At 43.9% G+C, this 23,651-nt stretch overlaps 2 protein-coding genes across 7 annotated transcripts; one reads left to right on the top strand and one right to left on the bottom strand.

Moving 5' to 3' along the window:
* Positions 1-2,429: 2,429 nt before the first annotated feature.
* On the bottom strand, positions 2,430-2,981 carry LOC147991725 (putative B3 domain-containing protein Os03g0621600). The gene has a single exon (XM_087538782.1). The coding sequence runs from the start codon at positions 2,979-2,981 to the stop codon at positions 2,430-2,432; it is 552 nt and encodes a 183-aa protein (XP_087394908.1).
* Positions 2,982-9,270: 6,289 nt separating this feature from the next.
* Positions 9,271-21,574, top strand: LOC125519497 (protein NRT1/ PTR FAMILY 5.10-like). Of its 6 annotated transcripts, XR_015604162.1 has the most exons (10): positions 9,271-9,715; positions 9,814-10,031; positions 12,871-13,418; positions 13,506-14,249; positions 14,603-14,782; positions 15,594-15,652; positions 16,219-16,314; positions 16,445-16,495; positions 19,749-19,810; positions 21,142-21,574. XR_015604162.1 is itself a non-coding variant. In XM_048684304.2 (4 exons), exons 1-4 carry the CDS (start codon positions 9,556-9,558, stop codon positions 14,311-14,313), a joined length of 1,734 nt encoding a protein of 577 aa, XP_048540261.1. In that variant the 5' UTR covers positions 9,277-9,555; the 3' UTR covers positions 14,314-14,498. The 6 variants fall into 6 exon arrangements, 1 of the variants encoding a protein (XP_048540261.1); XR_015604158.1 differs by lacking the exon at positions 15,594-15,652; XR_015604159.1 differs by lacking the exons at positions 15,594-15,652; positions 19,749-19,810.
* The last annotated feature ends 2,077 nt before the right edge of the window (positions 21,575-23,651 follow it).

The following is a 23,651-nucleotide window of genomic DNA, read 5'->3' as shown; positions in this document are numbered from 1 at the left end:
TGCTAGTTGGTTTATTTTGTGGAAGATCATATGTTCAGATCCTTTATGCATATTAATACCCCTATGATTATGAACATGAATATGATCTGTGAGTAGTTACGTTTGTTCCTGAGGACATGGGAGAAGTCTTGCTATAAGTAGTCATGTGAATTTGGTATTCGTTCGATATTTTGATGAGATGTATGTTGTCTTTCCTCTAGTGGTGGCATGTGAATGTTGAATGCATGACACTTCACCATTGTTTGGGCCTAGGGAAGGCATTGGGAAGTAATAATTAGATGATGGGTTGCTAGAGTGACAGAAGCTTAAACCCTAGTTTATGCGTTGCTTCGTAAGGGGCTGATTTGGATCCATATGTTTCATGCTATGGTTAGGTTTACCTTAATACTTCTTTTATAGTTGCAGATGCTTACAGGAGGGGTTAATCATAAGTGGTATGCTTGTCCGAGTAAGGGCAGTACCCAAGCACTGGTCCACCCACATATCAAATTATCAAAGTACCGAACGTGAATTATATGAGCGTGATGAAAACTAGCTTGACGATAATTCCCATGTGTCCTCAGGAGCGTTTTCCTTTATATAAGAGTTTGTCCAGGCTTGTCCTTTTCTACAAAAAGGATTGGTCCACCTTGCTGCTCCTTGTTTACTTTTGTTACTTGTTACCCATTACAAATTACCTTATCACAAAACTATCTGTTACCGATAATTTCAGTGCTTGCATAGAATACCTTACTGAAAACCGTTTGTCATTTCCTTATGCTCCTCGTTGGGTTTGACACTCTTACTTATCGAAAGGACTACGATAGATCCCCTATACTTGTGGGTCATCAACCTGGAAGCTTAAACAATCCACAAAGTTGTTCTACATATATCAAGTGCATATCAGGATGTTCGGTTCCATCTCCTGCATAAGGATTAGCTAGCAGTTGTTCTATCATACCCGAAGGAATTTCATATTCAATATTTTCAGTAGGTGCAGTAGGTTGAGTAGTAACTAATTGTGGTTCCGGACGAGGTGAAGATACCCCAAACAAACCCATCAAAGGATTTTTTTTCCATAGTAACAAGTGACAATAAATTTCAGCATACTATATAAATGTTTCCTTACCAAATTCCACTTACCAAAGACGCTTCACTCCCTAGCAATAGCGCCAGAAAATAGCCTTGATGACCCACAAGTATAGGGGATCAATTGTAGCTCTTTTCGATAAGTAAGAGTGTCAAACCCAACACGGAGCAGAAGGAAATGACAAGTGGTTTTCAGCAAGGTAATTTCTGCAAGTGCTGAAATTGTAAGTAGTGGAGTAGTTTGATAGCAAGATAATTTGTAACGAGCAAGTAACGATAGTAGTAAAAAAGTGCAGCAAGGTAGCCCAATCCTTTTTAGGCAAAGGACAGGCCAAAACGGTCTCTTATGATAAGCAAAGTGTTCTTGAGGGTACACGGGAATTTCATCTAGTCCCTTTCATCATGTTGGCTTAATTCGTGTTCGGTACTTTGATAATTTGATATGTTGGTGGACCGGTGCTTAGGTGTTGTTCTTACTTGAACAAACCTCCTACTTATGATTAACCCTCCCGCAAGCATCCTCAACTACGAGAAGAGTATTATGAATAAATTCTAACCATAGCATTAAACTTTTGGATCCAATCGGTCCCTTATGGAATAGCGCATAAACTGGGGTTTAAGCTTCTTTCACTCTCGCAGCCCATCATCTAATTGCTACTCCACAATGCATTCCCTTAGGCCCAGATATGGTGAAGTGTTAGGTAGTCAACGTTCACATGACACCACTAAGGGAATCACAACATACATACTATCAAAATATCGAACACATATCAAGTTCACATGATTACTTGCAACATGATTTCTCCCGTGACCTCAAGAACAAAAGTAACTACTCACAAACGATAAACATGCTCAAGATCAGAGGGGTATTATATAGCATATTGGATCTGAACATATAATCTTCCACCAAATAAACCATATAGTAATCAACTACAAGATGTAATCAACACTACTAGGGCGTGTTTGGTTGTCGTGCGCTACAGTACCCACATTGCATACACTTCTCCACCCAACCTGGCTATGCAAATGCAGTGTCAAATGCACCATATGCATGTTGTTTGGTTGCCTGCATGGCACGAACCACACTGCCTGGTGTTTGGTTGCCTGCATGTTAGTGGATAAACACAAGGCATGGTGTTTGGTTGTATGCAACGCCTGGTGTGTGGTAACCTCTTTGGCTAGTTGGTGAGGTTACCACCACACTTCGGTAGCACACATCATAAGCACAACAAAGTATAAACAGAGCATCAGCTAGCATAATTCAGATATAAGCAGTACCACACTTCATAACAGTTCAACGCATAAACCATAGACATGTACAAAGCAGACTCGATAGTACGCTGGAAAGAGGTAGCCCCGCCCTACTCCTTGGCGGCGAAGGCTTCGTCGTGCTTCCCGCACTTGTTGACGACCTCAATGCCATCGTCGTCGAAGATGATGACCTTGAGGGTGTCGAGAGTGAGGAGCTTGAACGTCACCATGTAGCCGATCTTGATCTGATGAACGGCTGCGTAGGTGACCCAACCCTGATCCAGGGTCATCCTGCTATTCATCAGCTTGACCGTCACCTTCCAGGAGCAGACGGTGTTGTTCCTGAGCTTTAACTCCGTCGGCACGACGACGAAGTGCTTGGTGAAGTCCAGGGGCATGGGGATGCACTCAAGTTTCAGTGCAAGGATGACCTTGCAGAAGTGAGTTGGGCCATCCTCCTGATGGTAGTGGCCGTAGTTGCGGCGTTTGTTGCTGGGGGGCTCCTCCATGCCCTCGTCGTCGCCACCCTCAGGCATCTTCGGGTCTTCCTCGGTGGTGGCCGGCAGCACAACCTCGTCGGGCATTGGGTGAAGGGGTTGCTTGCCCTTGTTGTCAACCTCCGTGCCCATCTCATTGCTCCCCTCGATCTGCACACAATTCATGGAGTCACACACAGCACGGAGTTCAAGGCTAATTGAAGAGCTTGTAGTTACAACGGCATGACTGTCACTCTTCTCCTCCTCTCCATCCCCCTATATTTACTCACCCTGCCCACCAGTACTTACCCACCCCCTCTTCTCTCACTGTCAACCTTCCTCCTCCCCATCTCCATGAGCTCTAGCTCCAGCTCCAACGCCAACCCCTTCCCTTGGGGTATTGGCTGGAGGGCCTTCTTCCTCGGGTGGACGGCTGGTGACCGGACCAAGTTCGAGAACACCATCGAAGTGTGCTCGAACTTCGGCTCCATGCCTAAGATGCAGAACGAATCAAATGCAGTGCTCATGAAGGCCAGTAAAGAAGAGCTGAAGACGTTGATTCCTGACCCAACGAAGGGTGTGATGGCAGTTGACATCATTCGCTGGGCCATGAATCAGACCGTCTCCGTCAACCCTAAACAGAGGAAGAAGTGGTGCAAGTACAAGACCTACTGTGCTCCTAATGACCGTCGTGTCGCAGTGTACTGGGAGATGGCTATCGCGCCGCCGGCGGTCATCAGCGGGGAGTCTAAGGAGGAGGAAGAAGAAGCGGTGCAGATGCCAACAAGGGCGCTGGAGCCAGGCCATCGTTCCTGGCAGATCGACCTCGACTCCGCCGAGGACGACGACGACGACCCCGCCGGCCCGCACGACGATGAAGCAGAAGAAGAAGAAGCGCAGAGGCTCGACCAGCCGCTCCGCACGCCGGTGATGGCTGCCGCGGTCAGCCGGTGTCCGTTGTCCACCCCCTATCCTCCAATCCCCCAATCCCCCTTCTGCATTTTGATCTTGCATGTATGAACTTGTATGAACTACCCCTATGCTTATCTACATATTCCCCATTCCCCTCCGCCGTGGATCGAATCTAGCATGCAGGTCGAAGAGATAGAAGTGCTTACTGCCATTGATGGAGTCCGGTGGTCTTCTTCCTCTGCTCCGATCCGCCGCCGCCAGTGATGGATTCCGGTGGTGTTCTTCCTCTGCTACGATCCGCCGCCGCCGGTGAGGGTTGGGAGAGTGGGGAAGAGTGGGGAGAGGGAGCGATGAGGCTAATAACTGCCGGTGCTCCGGGAAGCAACGTGGCTTCTCGAGCATGGCCGCGCGTGTGCAGCCGCCGCCCACGTGCACCGCTCAGGCCTGGCCCTGGAGAAACTACTGATTCATGGGTTTCTAGTGAGACAGGCCCAGAGCTGCTTTAAGTTCCGTGTGATGCAGGCCCAATAGTAAAAATAGACAACCAAACAGCCCACACACATCCCACGCGGGCCTGGTTGGGCTCGATGCGGGCAACCAAACACGCCCCTAGTCACCCACAAGCACAAATCTATAGTTTCAGTAACAAGATTGAACACAAGAGGTGAACTAGGGTTTGAGAGGAGATGGTGTTGTTGAAGATGTTGATGGAGATCGCCCTCCCCAAGATGGGAGAGTTATTGGTGATGATGATAACGATGATTTCCCCCTCCGGGAGGGAAGTTCCCCTGACAGAATCGCTCCGTCGGAGGGCAAAAGTGCTCCTGCCCAAGTTCCGCCTCGAGGCGGCGGCCCTCCGTCCCGAAAGTCCTCTCCTTATTTTTTCTAGGTCAAAATGACTTATGTACCAGAAGATGGGCACCGAAGGTGGGGCTGGGTGAGCACAACCCACCAGGGCGCGCCTGGGCTCCCTGGCGCGCCCAGATGGGTTGTGCCAACCTAGTGGGCCCCCTCTGGTAGTTATTTTCTCCAATAATTCTCAAATATTCCATAAAAATCCTCGTGAAGTTTCGGCTCATTTGGAGTTGTGCAGAACAGGTAGCCTGACGTAGCTTTTTCAGGTCCAGATTTCCAGCTGCCGGAATTCTCCTCTTTGTGTATACCTTGCATATTATGAAAGAAAAGGCATTAGAATTACTCCAAAAAACATTATTATGGATAAAAACATTATAAATAACAACAAGAAAACATGATGCAAAATGGACGTATCAGTCACTTTGCTCGAAATCTTTACATTGGTTCGTTCTGGGTAATCAGACTCGCCTGATCGGTGACTAGTAAAAAAGTTCGGTGGTCAGAGTGACTCTATTGGAGATTTATAAGGGTAGCATCATTTATCATGTGCCTCCATTCAGTATTTGCTACAACTCTATCAAGTCGCTCATGTATATTTCCTCGCTGCCAGGTAAATATTCCGCCTTCATAACCAAAGATCATTAAAATCACAAGAGTCTACTATACTCATGAATGCATTCATATAAGATCCGGGACTCGGATCCTCCCTCCTTCTCGTCATTATAAAGAATTTCATTAAGTTCTCCAATAATCACCCAGGGCAAGTTATGGTGCGCGTGAAGAGTCTGCAAATGTTCCTAAGTTTTATACTTCCGACCCCCCCCCCACATCGGAATTCTCCATACATTCTAGTCAACCTCCAAACCCTGTCATCTGCTCATCTATATTTACATCAATATAATTTGGATGCAAAAAATATTTGATCCTCAGTCGATTTCTTATGAGTGTATGCCGCATTCCACCTCCAACTCTCCTACCCATCACATGACTTGCTCTCACTACTATTTCCTTCCCAAAGATCATCTCGGTTCACACCCCTTCTAAAACCTCAGCCAAAAGCCATACCTCCCCTTCCTCTTCCAGCACTCATGTGATTTCCATTTCCTCGACCACCTCCATACCCCATGCGACTTCTCCCTTCATCTGCTAATATGAAATGACTCCATTCGAACTTGGTGTTGTTATGCTCACCCGTGCCACGTACCGGTGGCCAAGAAGACCACAATTGCTACAAAAATATCACCATTTTTTCATATTTACCATTCTTGCCTGCCCTTCTTATGGAGATGAACCTTTCAACCTTTTATTCACATCTAAACTTGCTTCAGAAGGTTGAACATGCCATACTGGGTGTGGTCCTAGAACCATCTTAACGTTCAATTGGACAACTTGGTAATTTGGGGCAAATCCTATTTTGCACTTATAGGGCGAAATAGTAGCAAATCGCTAGGTAGCGCTCACAACCTTCTATAAAATAGTTCCCATGTGGGCCAACCCATGTACGGTTTTATTTCTCATAGTCTTGGGAATCCCTTGGTTTTCTCCGTGCTTTTCTCAAATTTTTCGTTTTCCTTTTCATTTTTAACATGTATTTCTTTAAAATTTTCAAATATTTTTTGGAATTTGAAAACATTTTATTTCATGATTTTTTTCAAAAAATTGTCAAGTTTTTAGATCCATTTTAAAAAATTCGTGAACATTTTCCCAGATTCATGAACTTATTAAAATTGACGAAGTTTTACAAATTCATGAATTTTTTCCTAACTCGTGAATTATTTTTAAATCCATGATTATTTTTCAGATTCATGAATATTTTTAAAATTCATTAACATTTTAAAAAACCATGAAATGTTTTAAAATTTGTGATCATTTTTCCAAATTTCATGAAGTTTTAAATCCGTGAACATATTTCAATTTCCAGAATATTTTTGAAATTCTAGAACATTTTTATATTTTATGAATATTTTTTCAAATCAATGAATCATTTTTCAAATCAGTGAACCTTTCAGATCCATGAACTTTTCTTTGATTTGATTAACATTGTAAAATTCATGAATGTTTTAAAACCCTTGAAAGCAATCAAGTTCGTGATTTTCTTGAATGCATAATAAAATGGTAGCTTGTTTTTCTAAGTAGCGAGTGAACTTACATTAGCCTGCGAAAACATCACACACACACACACACACACACACACACACACACACACAATCAGGCCAGTAGCGAGCAGCAAGCGCGATGGAGTGCTATTTTGGGCCGTGACCTATGGCCATCCGTGCCGGCGCTTTGGCAACATGTTGGCAGACGATGTGGGGGCAGCACTATGTATCGCTTATATAGTTTTTTTCTCAAAAAAAATATTGCTTATAATGAGACCTAGTGTCCTCTCGTGCCAGGTCTTACATAAACTGACCGGCGCAGGCGTGCGGAAGGCCATGACCTTGTTGTTTCTTTTTTACTTTTTTAAACTTTCTTTTGTACTTTCAAATATTCTAAATATGTATATTACAAAAAAACTAAATAAAATATTTAGAAAAATGTAATCAAGCATTTAAAAATGTTAAATGTGTATAAATAAAATGTTTCTCATGTATATGAAAAATTATACAAAATATATATAGTATGCACAAACAAAATTGATCACGTATTTGAAAAAAATTGATCAAGCATTTGTAAAAAAAATTAAATGGGTATTTGAAAAATACTAATAAATTTTTAAAAAAATATTAAATGTGTATAGAAAAAATGTTGACACACGTATTCATAAAATGTTAAACTTGTATTTGAAAAATGTTAGATGTATTAAAAATATGTTAACCCTGTGTTCGAAAATGTTAATCTACCATACAAAAATGTTGAAATGTGTTTAGAGAAAATGTTAACCATGTATTCAAATAATGTTAATCTTGCAGATGAAAAATGTTAATGAAGCACTTGAAAAATGTTAAAAAATATGTATAAAAATGTTGATCATTTATTAAAAAATGTTAAACTTGTAGTTGAAAAATATTAATCATGTATTAAAACGTTCTTCACGTATACAAAAATGCAGAATGAAAACCAATAGAAACAAAGAAAATTTATAAAAATAATGAAATCCAAAAAAGAAACTAAAGAAAAAAGGAGACAAAAAACGAATCCGAAGAAACAAGTGCAAAAAGAATGAAGAACATTGAAAACCAATAAATAAACAAAGAAAAACAAAATAAAACCATTGAAATCGAAGAAAGCAACAAAAAACAGAAGAAAAAAAGAAGGAAAATGAGAAAGAAAAGAAAAACGATGAAAACCACGAAAGAAAGAAAAAATGGAAGAAAAAATCAAAGTATAACGAGGGAAGACCCTAAGAAGAAATGTGAAAACCAAACAAAAAATAGAAAAGACGAAGAAGAAAAGGAAAAAAAATTGAAAAAACGCATCAACACCACCTAGTAACAACCGAACAAAGACATCGACCTAAAAAATCACCAACGAAGCAACAACGATTGCTGACGATCGAAAAAAAAATTAAACGGGCCGACGGAGTTTAAGACGGGGGGTAGAAAAACTTTCAACAAGACGGAAGCTATACTCATAGTATAAGCGAGATATAGCCTTCGCGACTGAAGTGCCACCTTGCGTGATTTGGGGCCACAGCAATGCTTCAGTAGAGGTTTCCCTGTTGGGCATGATTGTGCTGCCTACTGCAAGGAAGAAGACGGGTGCCTCGGCTACAAGGCGTGGTGGTGGGTCGGCCCAGTTGGACGTGGGTCGTCATGCTGGTGTCACACAATATGTTTATCTTTTCTAATTTTAGTTATAATTTAAAAGCATATATTTAGAAAACAAAAATTTATTTAAGAAATTTAGAAGTACGAATTTTAATAAATGTTAGTGCCGTTCTGAAAAGATGTTGATAGCGTAAAAATATATTTGTAACAATAAAAGGTGTTCCCGCATTTCAAAATAATATATGAGATCGTTTAAAAGAATTCTATAATGTAAAAAAAGTTCCATACCATTAGAAAATATACGTTGCATTTTACGGAAATATTCATGCATTTCAAAAAAAAGGTTCTTGAAGTTTATTAAAATGCTATACACAATGTAAAAATAGTTTTAGGTTTGTTAATTTTATTCCCATTAACAAATGTACATGAAATTTTCAAAGATGTTTCTACTATGTATAAAAATGTACACGACATTTTCAAAGATGTTTCTACTATGTATAGAAATGTTGCGCACTTTAATTTTTTATTGCCATTAAAAAATATACAATGTGTATTTAGAAAATATCACTATGTTTTCGAAAATGTGTTCAAAACATGTATTTAATAAAATATACATCATGCATTTGAAAAATTGCCAGCGTGTATGAGAAAAATGTTTCACGTGCGCTCTAAAAACGTACACCGTGACCGTAGCTGTTCGAACCTACAGCGCGGAGCGAGCAAACCGCGCTAATAGGCCGGTCCGCTAGTTATCACCTGTAGGCGGTTCCTACTAGAAATTCGTATGGGCGACATATAGCACTGACGCTCCCTATCATCTGCAAAAAGATTAGGTTTTGTACAAACTGGACTCAGGATGCATTTCTTTTCTACTTACCGGGCTTCCATATGTGGTCGAGCTGACCCAGTGACGGTGTCAAGTCCTGCACATGTGCAGTTGGCCGCCGCATGTGGCCGCCCGTTTGTCCCATGTGGCGACGCGATGGCGATGGGATCCGTATTCTATGCGCCCCTCTCTACCTGGAGTCTATATCATACCCACAGTTCATCGGCCATAGCCATTTATCCTCTCCTTACTCCCACTCTAATTGGTAGCCGCCGCCGACGAGGCTACAGCACCGGCCGCTCGAGCGTTGACGCGATCTCCCTCGACTGGCGTGCGAGATCGTCCGTCCACAACGTGCCCCCACGCCGTATTTTCTGACTACCGGGCGTCAACGCCAGCTCTGCTCCGGCTACCCTGATTTTCCTGGCGCCGGAATCAGTCCGTTCCATATAGAGCCACGATGCCTTCCAGCTCCGACTCCGACCCTCTGCTCGCGCGCGCCGACGGCGACGGCATGACGGAAGAAGACGACGGCATCGACGTCGCGGCGGTGGACCACCGCGGCCGGCCGGCCCCCCGCGCCTCCACCGGCCGCTGGCGGTCGGCGCTCTTCATCATAGGCAAGTGCATACACAGTACAATACACATGCAGCAGCCCAACAATTTCGTTTAGATTTGTGTGCGTGGTGATGATCGGGATCGGAACGGGGGGGTGCAGCGGTGGAGATCGCGGAGCGGTTCTCGTTCTACGGGGTGTCGGCGAACCTGATCAGCTACCTGACGGGGCCGCTGGGCGAGAGCAACGCCAAGGCCGCGGCCGCCATCAACGCCTGGAACGGCGTGGCGCAGCTGCTGCCGCTGCTCGGCGCCGCCCTCGCCGACTCCTGCCTCGGCCGCTACCGCACCATCCTCATCGCCTCCCTGCTCTACATCCTGGTACGCACGTAACGGCCGGCGCAAAACCAGTCATTTCTTTTTTTTGCCTCGAGCAATTACCACCATTGCCTCAGAAGTTCACGGTGCCGGACCCAGTGTCAGTCGGACATTTCGGTGGTGGCGTGCTTGAATCGGTCGTGGGCTCGTGGCCATTTATGTTTGCAGCGCCTGAGATATTCTGGTCCAGTTCGCTATAGATTCTAGCTTGAATTTGACCGCAAGTTGGATGTTAAATTATGGTGAATTATTTGGGTTGTTGAGATTGGGCGAGTGGTCACAAATCTGATGACAGCTGAGTGGTCGAGGGTGCATGCACATGCGGACTACTCGAGGAAAGATAACATTCACCGGCGGCACACGTCCACGTCCACGAGTTGCACAAGCTTCTTCGGAAACACGCCAGATTTTCAGACATAAAAAATCGGACGTTTTTAATGAAAATTTATTTTGGCGTCGTGATGACAATTTTAATTTGTAAGCACGACAATTGTCTAACAGAAAGTGGATTGAGAATATTTCAGGCGCTGCAAACATGAAAAATATTTGATTTTCCATGGTGAAAAATCGGACATGAAATTTGTGGTGGAATCCAACTTCTTTCATCCAAGTGTCCACTGATGCGTTGTGTTTAACGGAGTAGGGTTTATATTCCCTTCTTTTGCATTTTGTGTGCTATATGTAAGATGCTTGAAAAAAAAAAGTTGAGCAACAGGTGCTTGAAAACAGTGGCGGAGGCAGGAATGCATATAATTGGATGTTCGGGAGGGCCGGCTGTAGGTAACAGTAAAAAAATGTCACTGTTTATATGCATATTACCAAGGAAATTAAGATGTTGGGGTGGGCCCGGGCCTTGGCTGGGCCCCCCATGTGCCTCCGCCACTGCTTGAAAATATGATTGGTGAGAGCAATGCCGAAGCTTCTCAAGGGCCAACGTGGACTTGCCCAACCCATAATATTTTTGAGTGCCGCGGTTAGGCCAAACCGGGAGTGACTAGAAGCCGGGGACGTGTGGCAATGGCTTCACCAGTAGAGAGGAGTCCGAGGTTGATTGGTTCAAATCCAATCCGGAAGACAACAAGGTTGGAAGGGTGGTCGGGAGCGACGACAGACAACTTAGGAAGGCTGGGGCGGTGAGGCATACGTGGCAGGGCCGCCGGTCATGGGTGGTGGTGGCAGGCAGCACGACTGGCATCAAAACAACTCTGCGGCAAGAGAAAGAAAAAGAGAGGAGAAGAAACATACTCTGGGGAAGTCAACTAACGCGGAAAAAAATCAGGCGGTCGAACATATAGTCTGTCTGTTTCTTCTTGAGTGGGGGGGTTGTTTTTTTCTTATTGGGACAGAGGAGAAAGTAGGTGACCTATTGCTTGTTGATGGGATTTTGGTTAGGGTAAACTTCGTCAAACAGTGCGTCTTTGTCTCATTTAGAGTGAGACTCTTGCCTTAGGAAACGTGCTAATTGGGCCTGCCCAATAGTGTTAGTTGCCCGGTCTCATTCTTTTCACTTCTGTTTATATTTTGCGACATTCCAAATAAATATATTCCAACAAAAAAGTTTAGTTACCCTTTTGAAAATGTTAAGTATGAATAAGAAAAATGTTAACGCGCTTTAACAATTTGTTAGCGAAATTGTAAAATAATGTTGATAGTATTCCAAAAAACTATTTCTGACATATAAAAAATGTTCACATGTTTCAAAAATAATCTACATAATTGTAAAAAAATGTTTATATAATGTAAAACATGTTTTTGTAATTCAAAAACAAAGTTTCATATCAATATGTTACATTTAAAAAATGTTCATGAGTTTCAAAAATATGTTTGTGACATATTTAAGATCTCTTGATACGATGTGAAAAATCTGATAGTTTACAATTTTATACCATTTGAAGTAATGTTTTAAAACATCTTTGAAAAAATGTTCAAAACATGTTTTTTTAACTATAATTATGTATTAAAAACGTTAAACGTGCAAAAAATATTGTAGACATATATAAAAAATGTATAATGTGTATGTAAAAATAGATATCAAAACATACATTCTGAAAAAAATGTTAATCATGAACTTAAAAAATGTTAAATGTGAGTAATAAATGTTCTCATAAAAAATATACATTGTGTATGAAAAATTGCAGACCTGTGTTGATCTTTTTAAAAGGGCAAACCAGATGAAAGCAGAAGAAAAAACAAAGAAAACTTTAAAAATAAGTAAAAACGAGAAAACAGAGAAAAATAAAAAGACCCAAAGTAATCAATGCAAACAGTGAATACCGATAAGAAAACTACAAAGAAAAAAACACGCGGCAGGTGCAGTGCTTGACCGGCCCAGGCCTCGCTTGATAAGAGGCATGAATAATAATAAGTAGTACTCCCTTTATTCACAAATATAGGATTGTTTTAACTATTCTTGAATTTGATGTCTCTCCATCTCATAGTGTAAAATGTTTTTTGCCACTAGCTAGTGTAGTGGCAAAAACCGTCTTATATAATGGGACGGTGGGAGTATATAGAGACGGTTTTGTGTTTTTGTTCACTTGTTTCGGTTTGTTGTCTATAAACATCTTATACTCCCTCTCTTACTAAATATAGACCTTTCAGAGATTTCAATAAAGACTACATACAAATGTATATAAATGCATTTTAAAGTATAGATTCACTTATTTTGCTCCGTAGTCTATATTGGAATCTATAAAAAGATGTATACTTATGAACGGAAGGAGTACTGTATAATTTTGGGAGGACGCAATTTCACTCTGCTCTTCTTTTTCCGATGTTTGATTCACGAGACAGGATCGTATGCATCACATTTCTAAATTTCTCACTCTGAAACTGCGTGCAGGGTTTAGGAATGCTGGCTCTCTCGACATTGCTCTCCCCCGGCAATCACAAATGCAGTAACACCGACGGCGGCACGCCCTGCCCGCCGCCGTCCGGTCTGCAGATGGCCGCGTTCTACACCTCCCTCTACCTGGTGGCCCTGGCGCAGGGCGGGCACAAGCCGTGCGTCCAGGCCTTCGGCGCCGACCAGTTCGACGCGAGCCACCCGCGGGAGGCCGTCTCCCGGAGCTCCTTCTTCAACTGGTGGTACTTCGGCATATGCGCCGGCACCGCCGTCACGCTCGTGTTCCTCAGCTACATCCAGGACAACATCGGCTGGGGCCTCGGCTTCGGCATCCCCTGCGTCGTGATGCTCTGCGCACTCGCCGTCTTCTTGCTCGGCGCCCCCACGTACCGCTACTACGCCTCCGACGGCAAGCAGCGGAGCCTGTTCGCTCGTGCCGGCGAGGCTTTTGGGGCGTGGCGGAGCAGACGGCGGAAGTCGAGTCCCCTTGCAGTCTCCGATTCGCATGAAGGCCGTCGACCCGCAACACAGGCGCCGGAATACAGGTAATTCGAAGTGTTTGACAGCGTGTTCGGTCGATGGAATGCAAGAACCCGACGTGGACATTGATATGCTTTCACCAAAATTTGCAGTGCTCAGGTCGACGAGGAGGAGCAGGGAGTGGTGATCAGAAACGCGGACCTCGTCGAGGAAGTCAAGGGCGTCCTCCGGCTGTTCCCGATCTGGGCGACGTGCCTGATCTACGCCGTGGCGTTCTCCCAGTCGTCCACGTTCTTCACGAAGCAGGCGGCGACCCTGGACCGGCACGTGGGCAAGCGGGTCCAGGTGCCACCGGCGGCGCTGCAGAGCTTCATCAGCATCACCATCGTGGTCTTCATGCCCATCTACGACCGCGCCATCGTGCCGCTGGCGCGCCGCTGCACGGGCGTCTCCTCGGGGATCACCATGCTGCAGCGCATCGGCGTCGGGATGGTGCTCTCGCTCGTGTCCATGGTGGTGGCGGCGCTGGTGGAGACGCGCCGGCTCCGGATCGCGGCGGACGCCGGCCTGGCGGACCTGCCCAGGGTGCCGGTCCCGATGAGCCTGTGGTGGATGGTGCCGCAGTACGTGCTGTTCGGCGCGGCGGACGTGTTCACCATGGTCGGCCTGCAGGAGTTCTTCTACGACCAGGTGCCCGACAAGCTGCGCAGCATCGGGCTGGCGCTCTACCTCAGCATCTTCGGCATCGGCAGCTTCATCAGCAGCGGCCTCGTGTCGGGCATCGACAAGTGGACGTCGGAGAGGGGGCCGAGCTGGTTCTCCAACAATCTCAACCGCGGCCACCTCGACTACTTCTACTGGCTCATCGCCGCGCTCAGCGCGCTCGAGCTTGTGGTGTACGTCTTCTTCGCCGTTACCTTCAAGTACAAGAAGAAGGCAGCGGCAGCTGCCGTTGGTTAGAATTAGCAGTATATACTCGAGCTAGGCATAGGTTAAACGGAACTGCTAAATCTCAGTCGACTGAGAAGTCTCAGTCGACGAGCTAGCCATTGGATGCTTTGGTCGTTTCAAGATTCGTGTTGGGTGCTTTATCCTATGTTTTGGCCTATATAAAGCGCCGACCGGCCCGTTTTTCTTTTTTTTTAGTCAGAGCGTCATCGCGCTTGCCTTTTGTGGGCTGGACAGGTGCTAGGGTGGGCCTTTTTGTTTGTTTGTTCTTTTTTTTACTGTCTTGTTTTTCTGGCCGCAGTAAAGAAATGGAATGGGAAGCGGCGGCCGAGAGCACCCCGTGGCCAGTAATCAGTCCATTTCTTCCTCTATCTCTCTGTTCTTTCTCTGTCAAAAAAGCCAAAGATCTCTGCGGTGGAACGAAAGAAATCGCCTTTGCTCCTGAACGGCCAGCGAGAGCCTGGGCGATGCTGCTAGTGGAGTAAGTGTTACCCTCTTTCCTCCAATTTTTTTGTTTCTTTGTTGGCGCTCTGCTTCAGATCTGAGGGGATTGGGTTCCATTTTTTTTGTTTGGATCAAGTCTAGATTACTAGCTTGAAGCATGGAATCCCTCCCAGATTTAGTCCTTTTTTCGTGTCCTTTTTCTTCAAGCAGTGGTATGTAGTGCGTCCATTTTTTGTTTGATTTTTTTTTCAGATTGCCGAAACCCTTGTGCAATCAGTAGCATGTTTAAATCATTATGTGGAAACAAGAGGATTAATACTGAACCTATCACTAGGAGTGACATGTTTTTTTTTTCAGATTTTGCTGACACCCTATTAATCAGTAGCTTGTTTTGAAGCCATTCTCTGGAAACAAGAGATTATTACTGAACCTATCACTAGGAGTGGGCTTGTATTTTTTTGTTTTTTCAGATTTTTGCTGAAACCCTATTAATCAATAGCATGTTCAAATCTTTCTAAGGAGTCAAAGAGAATGATTACTGAACGTATTTTCTAGGAGTATCATTTTTTTTGTTTTTCAGATTTTGCTGAACCCTAGAATCAGTACCATGCTCTAATTTTTTCTATGGAATCAAGATAATGATTACTGAACCCATCACTAGCAGTGGCATGTTGATTTTTAAATTTTCATATTTTTACTCAAACCCATTTTTCTGGTGTGGTACTGGTTTTTTACAGTTTTGTGCAGGTGCAAAAGCTCAACAGCACTAGAGCTGACCTGATTGATCTATACATGTGTAGGACCATAATTAGTACTACGAGTACTACTAATCTTTTTTTGCTTTGTAGGTACTTAGAGATTAATTAGGATCTTTGGCCGAGAAGATCTGGAATAGTATTGAGCAAAAGTACTGCCAGTACTGCTATTTTTATGCTATGACTTTTTGAGAGTCATTAAATCAGGGGGACTTCGTTTGCAGGAGAACAAATATTAATTAAGCCCGTTCTTCCACGCTTCTATACAGGAGGAGCATGTGTTTTTAGGGTGCTTAAGTTGACCTTTTGTTAGGATATAACCTCTACTAGTCATTCTTTTTTTTTGACAACTTGATCCCGCTGTTGTTTCTGCTGAGTGCTAACACAGCAGGGATATTTGCTGGCACATGCCCCTAGTAGTTTGTCACCACTGCTACTAGGGGCATGTGCGAGCAAATAATGGCGCATTAGATTAATTAGGGGCAGGAGTAGTTCTTTTTTGTTGTGTAAATAATGGCACTTAGCATCTGGTAAGCAGGGTTTGGGTTCACACAGTCATAAACCTACAGGAATAAATGCTGAAATCTAGATGTTTTGCAATTATTCATTTTCTAGTTATGCTTTTCTGAATCCAGTTTTTTAATTTTTTTCGTATTTGTGTTGTTAGTGAATTACCCATTTAATTATTTTCTTTTTTGCTTCTTTTTTATGCGCACAGGAGATGGCTTGTGGAGTTTGTTTAAACCATTGCAACTATGAGAGTGAGGGAAGCGGTTTCAGCATGTATGTATAGGAGCACTTCAAAAACGCAGGGGTAACTCACTAGCTTCTTTTTTTTTAATATATTTTCTCATTTTTTATCCTTTGTTTCTTTTTATATTAGTCTTTGTCATGACACCACTACTAACTTTTGTTCTTTGCTTTTTTGTGTTCAACCAAAATAGGTTGTGCCATGCAATGAAAGGGTCCGTTTCAACAACATGATGGGAGCGAAGGTGACGTTTGTGGCAAACCAAATACATAATTCAAATCTGAACTGAAAATATGAACTTTAAGCTTTTTGTAGGGTTTTTAGTTTTTGTAACTCTGAACTGCATTTTTTCAAGTAAGGATGTACATGTTTTCCAGTTTTCAGCTTTTCTTTTTTGTTTTCGGTATACTTCAAGTAAAAATCTGAAATTGTTTTACTTGTTTTTGTTAGATTTTTTACTATGCTTTTTTGTTATAATACACATTTTACATTCTTTTTCCCTGGAGAGGTTTTTTTAGGAATGACAGTTTGATAGAACACTCATAATTGTCTTACAGTTCAACCCTCGACTCTTAATTTGGGGCTTTTTGTAGTTTTGTAGTTGCACCCTGGGACCCTGCTCCCAGTTGCATGTCAACTATTGGCACTCAACTAGGCTTTTTTCATAGTTTGTGTGTGTGTGGGGGGGGGGGGGGGGCAGTTGGAAGTCAACCCTTGACTCACAGTTGTTTTTCGTAGGCTTTTGTAGTTGCACCCCAAGCCCCCGACCTAGTTGCATGTCAAGTATCGACATGCTCCTAGGGAGACTTTTCATAGGTTTTGTAACTGCCCTAGTTGCAAGTCAACCCTTGACTCACAACTAGGATTTTTTTTCATAGGTTTTTGTAGTTGCCCCTAATTTGCAAGTCACCCCTCGACTCACAACTAGGGGCTTTTTCATACATTTCTGTAGTAGCCTGAGTTGCAAGTCAACCTTTTGACTCACATCCTGGGAGCTTTTTCCTAGGATTTTGTAGGTGCCCAAGTTGCTAGTCAACGCTTGACTCACAACCCGGGAGCTTTTCCCCGGGATTTTGTAGTTGCACTTGCACCCTTGGGGGCCCGACCCAATGCCAACTCAACCCTCGACCCACAGCTAGGGGCTTTTGTAGGTTTTTGTTGTATTTTCCCAGGCCTTTCTTGTCATAGGGTGAGGAGTAGGGTAGTTGTAAGTCTGAGGAGGAGGGCATTTGCATGTCCAGTAGTAGGCATGCACTTGCAATGGTCACAACCCAACTGCAATTGCATGCCTTCCAACAAGGGATGCAACTAGTTTTTTTGGGGAATTGCATGACCGATACTGGGCATGCAACTACAACTGTGACCACCGATTACAACCGCATGTTCGTTAGTTGGCTTGCAACTACAAGTCTCATGCCCAACTGTAATTGCATATCTTCCTACCGACCAGAATAGGCCATGTGTTTTTGTCGTAGGGTGGTGGAGGAAAGAGGGGGTGAGGTAGTTGCAAATGGGGGGTAGTTGCATGTCCGATACTAGGCATGCAACTGTCACCCATGACTGCAACCGCATGTCCGATAGTAGCTTGCAACTACAGGTGTCGCGCCCAACTATTACTGCATGTCTCCCTACTGACTGCAACCGGCTTTGTGTTTCTGTTGGAGGGGGAAAGAGAGATTGGAGGTGAGTTAGTTGCAAGTCGGGGGAGGGGGTAATTGCAAGTGTAGTGCTAGGCATGCAACTGCAACTGTCACCCGCAACTGCAATTGCACCACTGCTAATGTTGTTGCAACTAGTCTTTTTGTTTTGTTGGAAAGTAGGAGTTGCATGTGTCATACTAGGCATGCAACTGTAGTCGTCACCCCCGACTGCGAACTGCACGCCTTTCAAAGTGGTCGCAACTAGTCCTTTTGTTTTGTTGGAAGGTGGGAGTTGCATGTCTGATACTAGGCATGCAACTGTAACTGTCACCCCCACCCCGCAACTGCATGCCTTCCAACATGTTTGCAACTGCATGTCCGACAGCAAGTGTTGCCCCCAACTGCATTTGCATGTCTCCCTACCAACCCGAACCGGCCTTGCATTTTTGTTGGAGGGCGGCGGGGGTGAGGTAGTTGCAAGTCCAGTACTAGGCATGCAACTGCCACTGTCACCCCCGATTGCATCTAAAATCTCCCAACATGGTCGCCACTGGTCTATTTGTTTGTGGGAAGGTGGGAGTTGCAAGTCTGATACTAGGCATGCAATTGCAACTGTCACCACCGGACTGCAACTGCATGCCTTCCAACATGGTTGCAACTGGTTGTTTTGTTTTGTTGGAAGGTGGGAGTTGCATGTCCAATATTAGGCATGCAACTACATGCTTTCCAACATGGTTGCAACTGCATGTTCGGCAGTAGGCTTGCAACTGTAGGTGTCGACCCCAAGTGCATTTGCATGTGTCCCTACCAACCACAACTAGTCTTGTGTTTTTGTAGGAGGGCGGCGGGGGTGAGGTAGTTGCAAGTCGGGGGGGGGGGTTACAAGTCGAGTACTAAGCATGCAACTACAACATTACCTCCGACTGCAACTCTCCCAACATGGTCGCAACTAGTCTTTTTGTATTGTGGGGTGGTGGGAGTCGCATGTATGATTCTAGGCATCCAATTGCAATTGCCACCATGGACTGCTACTGCATGCCTTGCAACTGGTCCTTTTTGTTTGTGGGGAGGTGGGAGTTCCATGTAGGCATGCAATAGAAATTGTCAGCCCGACTGCAAATGCATGCCTTCCAACATGGTTGCAATTGCATGTCCAACAGTAGGCTTGCAACTGCAAGTGTCGGCACAACTGCATTTGCATGTCTCCCTACCGACCACAACTGGCCTTGTTTTTTTGTCGGAGGGAGGCAGTCGGTGAGGTAGTTGCAAGTCGGGGGGCGGGGGGGGGGGGGGGGGGGGGTGGTGGTGGTAGTTGCATGTCCAGTAATAGGCATGCAACTGCTATTATTACCCACGGTCACAACTCTCCAACGTGATCGCAACTGGTCTTTTTGTTTTGTGGGAAAGTGGGAGTTGCATGTTCGACTCTAGGCATCCAACTGCTATTGTCAACCCCGGACTGCAACTGCATGCCTTCCAATGTAGTCGCAACTGGCCTTTTTGTTTTGATGGAATGTGTAAGTTGCATCTCTGACACTAGGCATGCAACTGCAAGTGTCGCTTCTGACTACAACTACATGTCTTCCAACATGGTTGCAACTGGGTTTTGTTGAAGGGGACGATGGTGAGAGGGGGGATAGTTGCATGTCCGACACTAGTTATGCAACTGCAAGCATCACCCTCGATTGCAATTGCATGTCTTCCAACATGGTTGCGACTAGGTATTGTTTTGTCAGAGGGGTGGCAGGGAGATGGGGGCAGTTACATGTTTGACGCTAGCCATGTAACTGCAAGCGACGCCCCCAACCACATATGCATGTTTTCTAACCTGGTTGCAACTCGCCTTTGTTTTGTCAGGAGGAGGGGGCGACGAGGAGAAGGGAGACAGTTGCATGTCCGACATTAGTCATGCAAAAAAGGTGAGACCATTGTTGTACTAACCTAAGCAGCTAGAGGTGAGACTAGCTTTTGATTTCGAATTTCAAATCCATCCAAAACCTGACGCATGTAAGCATGATGTTTATTCAGAGTAAGCTCACGCATTGTTTTTTTTGGATCTGCACCTTACTTTCGTTTTGATTTTGTTTTCCCAATATCCTAATTGCAAATGTACTGCTAGAGATGGGTTCATTAAGTACAAATAGTTCCTCTTTTGATTATTTTTAGGTCGAGAAGTCCCTGGTGAAGCTGGATTTTGCAGAGAGTTCTTTTCACCTGAGTTAACCTGAATGTGTGTTTGTTTGTCTTTTTTTTTAGTTCTCTGAAACCGTGTAGTAGTTTTTGCAGGAATAGTCTTGTTGAGTTTGTAGCTGAATTAGAGGGATTGTTAGCAGTGGTATTTGGTAGGAAGGCTTTTGTTTAAAGAATGAAAATGGACCAAAATATATCTGCATGGTGCGTATTGCTTAAGTTTAACTTGGCATCAACCTTATGTGCTTCCACAACACTCTTTTTTCAAACGGACACTTGCTAACTACAGTAGCACTAAGTCCTCTCTTTTTTCTGCGGTCAACATGGATGTGATGTCATGTGTGCTGACGGGGGCTGTAATTTTTGGTGACTGTTTTTGCTGTGTGTCGATGCATGCTTACATTTTCAAATACTAGAAGCAGATCAGTTGCTCGGGGGAGTGGGGAGGGGTGGACATGATTTGGGAGATGTTTGAGGGGCGATGACATTGTGGGATCCCGGGGGAATGATTATATATTTTTTGACTTGTTTTTTTAACTCAAGCAATCACTAAAGTTTGTATATTCCTGAAGTAGAGTCGAGACAATGTGTATGCCTGTTCCAGGTTCAGTTTTTGTTTACTATAATGACAACGATGGTGTCTTTGTTACGCTAGCCAGATTTTTTGTAGGCTTGACAAAGCCCTGCTTGAGATAACAAACATCAAATCATTTGTAAAAGCTGGCTACCCAATCCCGGGCTTTGTGCGCGCGTGTGTGTTGGGATGAATGTTTTACATAACATAGATCACAACTAGTAGCTGCTGGATATATGTTCAGATTGTTTTTTTTCTGTTCAGGTTTTTTTAAATGTGCATGTGTTCAATCCCAGAGATAGTGTCGCTAGCATTTTTTTGTGCACCAGGGGGCCATGAAATGCTGATTTACAAACTAGTAGTAGAAATTCTCTTCTAGCTAGTGCCATGATTTTAGCTTCTTCTTTGTCATACTTTGTCCTACCCCCTCTTTTTTTAAACTTGTTTTCAACACTAATGTATCATATACATTTATGAATACAACAGTGCACAGACACTGACATGGATGACGAAGGATGCGACCCTGAGCAAAAGAAATGCAAAAGGCAAAGAGCAGTGTGTTGAAGATATAGAGTCAGGAGAGGGAGGATATCATGTAGAAATCACGTACACGGAAGTGTCGGAGGGCTTGCCTACACTGGTTTGTAACCTCTAAATATATTCATATTTCTTCTAGAGTTTTAGTAGTTGATACAGGACGTTAACTAGGAAACACATGATCTTTAACTTGTTGTGTTGCCATGTCTCCATGCCTTTTTTGCTGTAGTTTTAAAATAGCTAATGCATGAATTTTGTTAACTAGCTACTTGATGTCTATGTAAGTTGCTAGTTGACTTGCTGAAAAAACATCCATAAGTTCCTGTGATCAACTCCATGAACCATGGACAGCACCGTTCAATTTAGCATACAGTTTCTTGTCTCTATTTGCTGGGCTCTATTTTGTTCCTTTTTTTGTTCAATAGCTTTTTTCATATGTGTTGGTAAAAAATATTTTCATAGGCGAGCCCGACCCAATCAGAACAAACAAATTAATAAAGCCCAGCCAAAAAAAGCAGGAAAATAAAGAAAAAAGCCCAGAAGCCAGGACGAATACAGTCCAGGAGAGGGAGAGCTGATCAACAGGCCTAATCTGCATGGGTGACGTCAGCCGGCTGAGACTTCGTGAAGTCTCAGTCGACTGATACGTAGACAGACCCTAGGTTAAATATGAATTCAAGGTGTACATACTTACATTTTTAAGATGGCTATTCCCCGCTTCGATCCGGCCGGGGCCGATTATCATGACATTGGACACGCCACAAAGGGTTTTTGGGGAGAACATGGCTCTGTCGAGAGCCTAACTTTAAGTAACGTTGAGCCCATTTCCCACGCGGTTACGTAAAAAGCAAGTAAATTTAAGTGCAATTTGATGTAGGGATTTAGGTGGAAAAATTATCACAATAGCTAAACATTAGTCGCCTGAAATCTAATTTGGATCAGTTGATTTTGCGAAGGGCGAAGAAGTTCGCTGGAGGGAAGGAAGGAGAAGGAAGGAGCTCACTGGAGGGCTACCCCATCATCTATTGTTGGTAGGGGGCGAGGGCAACAACACGGCGGCGGTGGGGCGGCAGCACAACGATGGTGCAAGTTCGTTGAGGAAATCTCTGTCGGTATCGGGGCTAGAGGGATGGTCAGGGACGGCAGCAGCACGGCGGTGGGAGTAGGTTCCAGGGAGAGCGGGTGGCGAGGCTGCGTAGGAGCGCCGTCGGCTGCAGGGTGGTGCTGGCCGGCGGTCCGTTGGGCGGTTGGAAGAAGGCATCGGGAGGAAGAAGATGTGGCGTTGTGCCTGTGATCTGTTTTTAGAAAATGGTTGAAGGTGAAAGATGACATGACGGACATTAGATCAGAGATCAAGGGCGAAGAAGAATACTGACCTAAATTGAGATTTCAGTCGACTGGCATATAGCCAGTCCCAAAAATTATCGATGCAACTGTAAATAACATGACTTGATGGCTAGGTTCAGTGAGTTCATGTCGAAGCTTGCTTGAAAGTTTGGTAGGATCTACTTCTCCAGGGCCAAAACCACATGTTAGGTTTGCATCTTTAGATTCGGTGGTGACGTAGATATCCTAAAATTCCATTATTTCCTATCAAAAAAGTTCCAGCATTTCTTTTACATCATTACTTTAACAGGTACATCTCGTTTTTGGCTTGCACCTTGTTTAGCCCTCTACTCCCTCCATTTCTTATGTATTTTGCTAAGACAAGCAATTGAATATTTTTTATTATTAATACCAAGGTTGTCCGAATCATGATTTTGAATTAGATCGGAGGTCTGATGGTAGGGTAGCAAATCATAGAATCTTAACTATCAATGTTGTAGAAACGTAGATTCTATGAACTAAAATCGTAAAATCCGAGGTGTTAGTCTGGATTGTAGAGTCGTAGAATCGTATAATAGAACCGCGATTGTAACAACCTTGATTAATACTATGTGATCTACATGTCATGAAATTTATATTGGTAGCTTCTTTTTAAAGAATTTACTGGTGAATAATTCTTGATCAAACCTATGTCTTTACAAAATCTAATACACCAGAGATTAGAATTTTTGTGTGGCATGCCGCTTATAATAGCTTAGTTGTACATGTTAATAAAGTTACGCATCACCGGTCCAACTCAGGTATGTGTTCGATTTGTGGTATGGGAGAGAAAAATACTTTTCATGCTCTTGTGCTTAGCCCTAAGGCTCGTGCCAAGCGGATAGTACTCCCTCCATTCCATAATACCGATACAAAATTTTGCTCCCCGCCGCAATCGATCTCGTTGGTTAAATTCATGATCAAATTTAGATCTCGGGGAGCGCGGGTGCACTACATTGTGGAATGGAGGGAGTAGGTAATTTTGTTGAGGTGGCACAGAATTAAATGAAGAGAGGGAGGATTGAGTAAATGATGCTAAGACTAGCCACAGTGGGAGTAACTTCAGCGGTAACATCGAGTCCAACTCAGCAGAT

This window comes from Triticum urartu, chromosome 1A (assembly GCF_056163025.1).
Source record: "Triticum urartu cultivar PI428250 chromosome 1A, HENAU_Tu73, whole genome shotgun sequence".
In the NCBI taxonomy this organism is placed as follows: Eukaryota; Viridiplantae; Streptophyta; class Magnoliopsida; order Poales; family Poaceae; genus Triticum; species Triticum urartu.
The sequence above is the reverse complement of the archived record's forward strand: the minus strand, read 5'-3'. Positions and strand labels throughout refer to the sequence as shown.

Bases quoted from the DNA above. Each gene is read 5' to 3' on its own strand.
- LOC147991725 (XM_087538782.1), bottom strand. From the start codon at position 2,981: ATGAATTGTGTGCAGATCGAGGGGAGCAATGAGATGGGCACGGAGGTT.
- LOC125519497 (XM_048684304.2), top strand. From the start codon at position 9,556: ATGCCTTCCAGCTCCGACTCCGACCCTCTGCTCGCGCGCGCCGACGGC. The intron at 10,032-12,870 runs GTACGCACGTAA...AACTGCGTGCAG, and splicing joins CCTCCCTGCTCTACATCCTG to GGTTTAGGAATGCTGGCTCT. The intron at 13,419-13,505 runs GTAATTCGAAGT...CAAAATTTGCAG, and splicing joins ACACAGGCGCCGGAATACAG to TGCTCAGGTCGACGAGGAGG.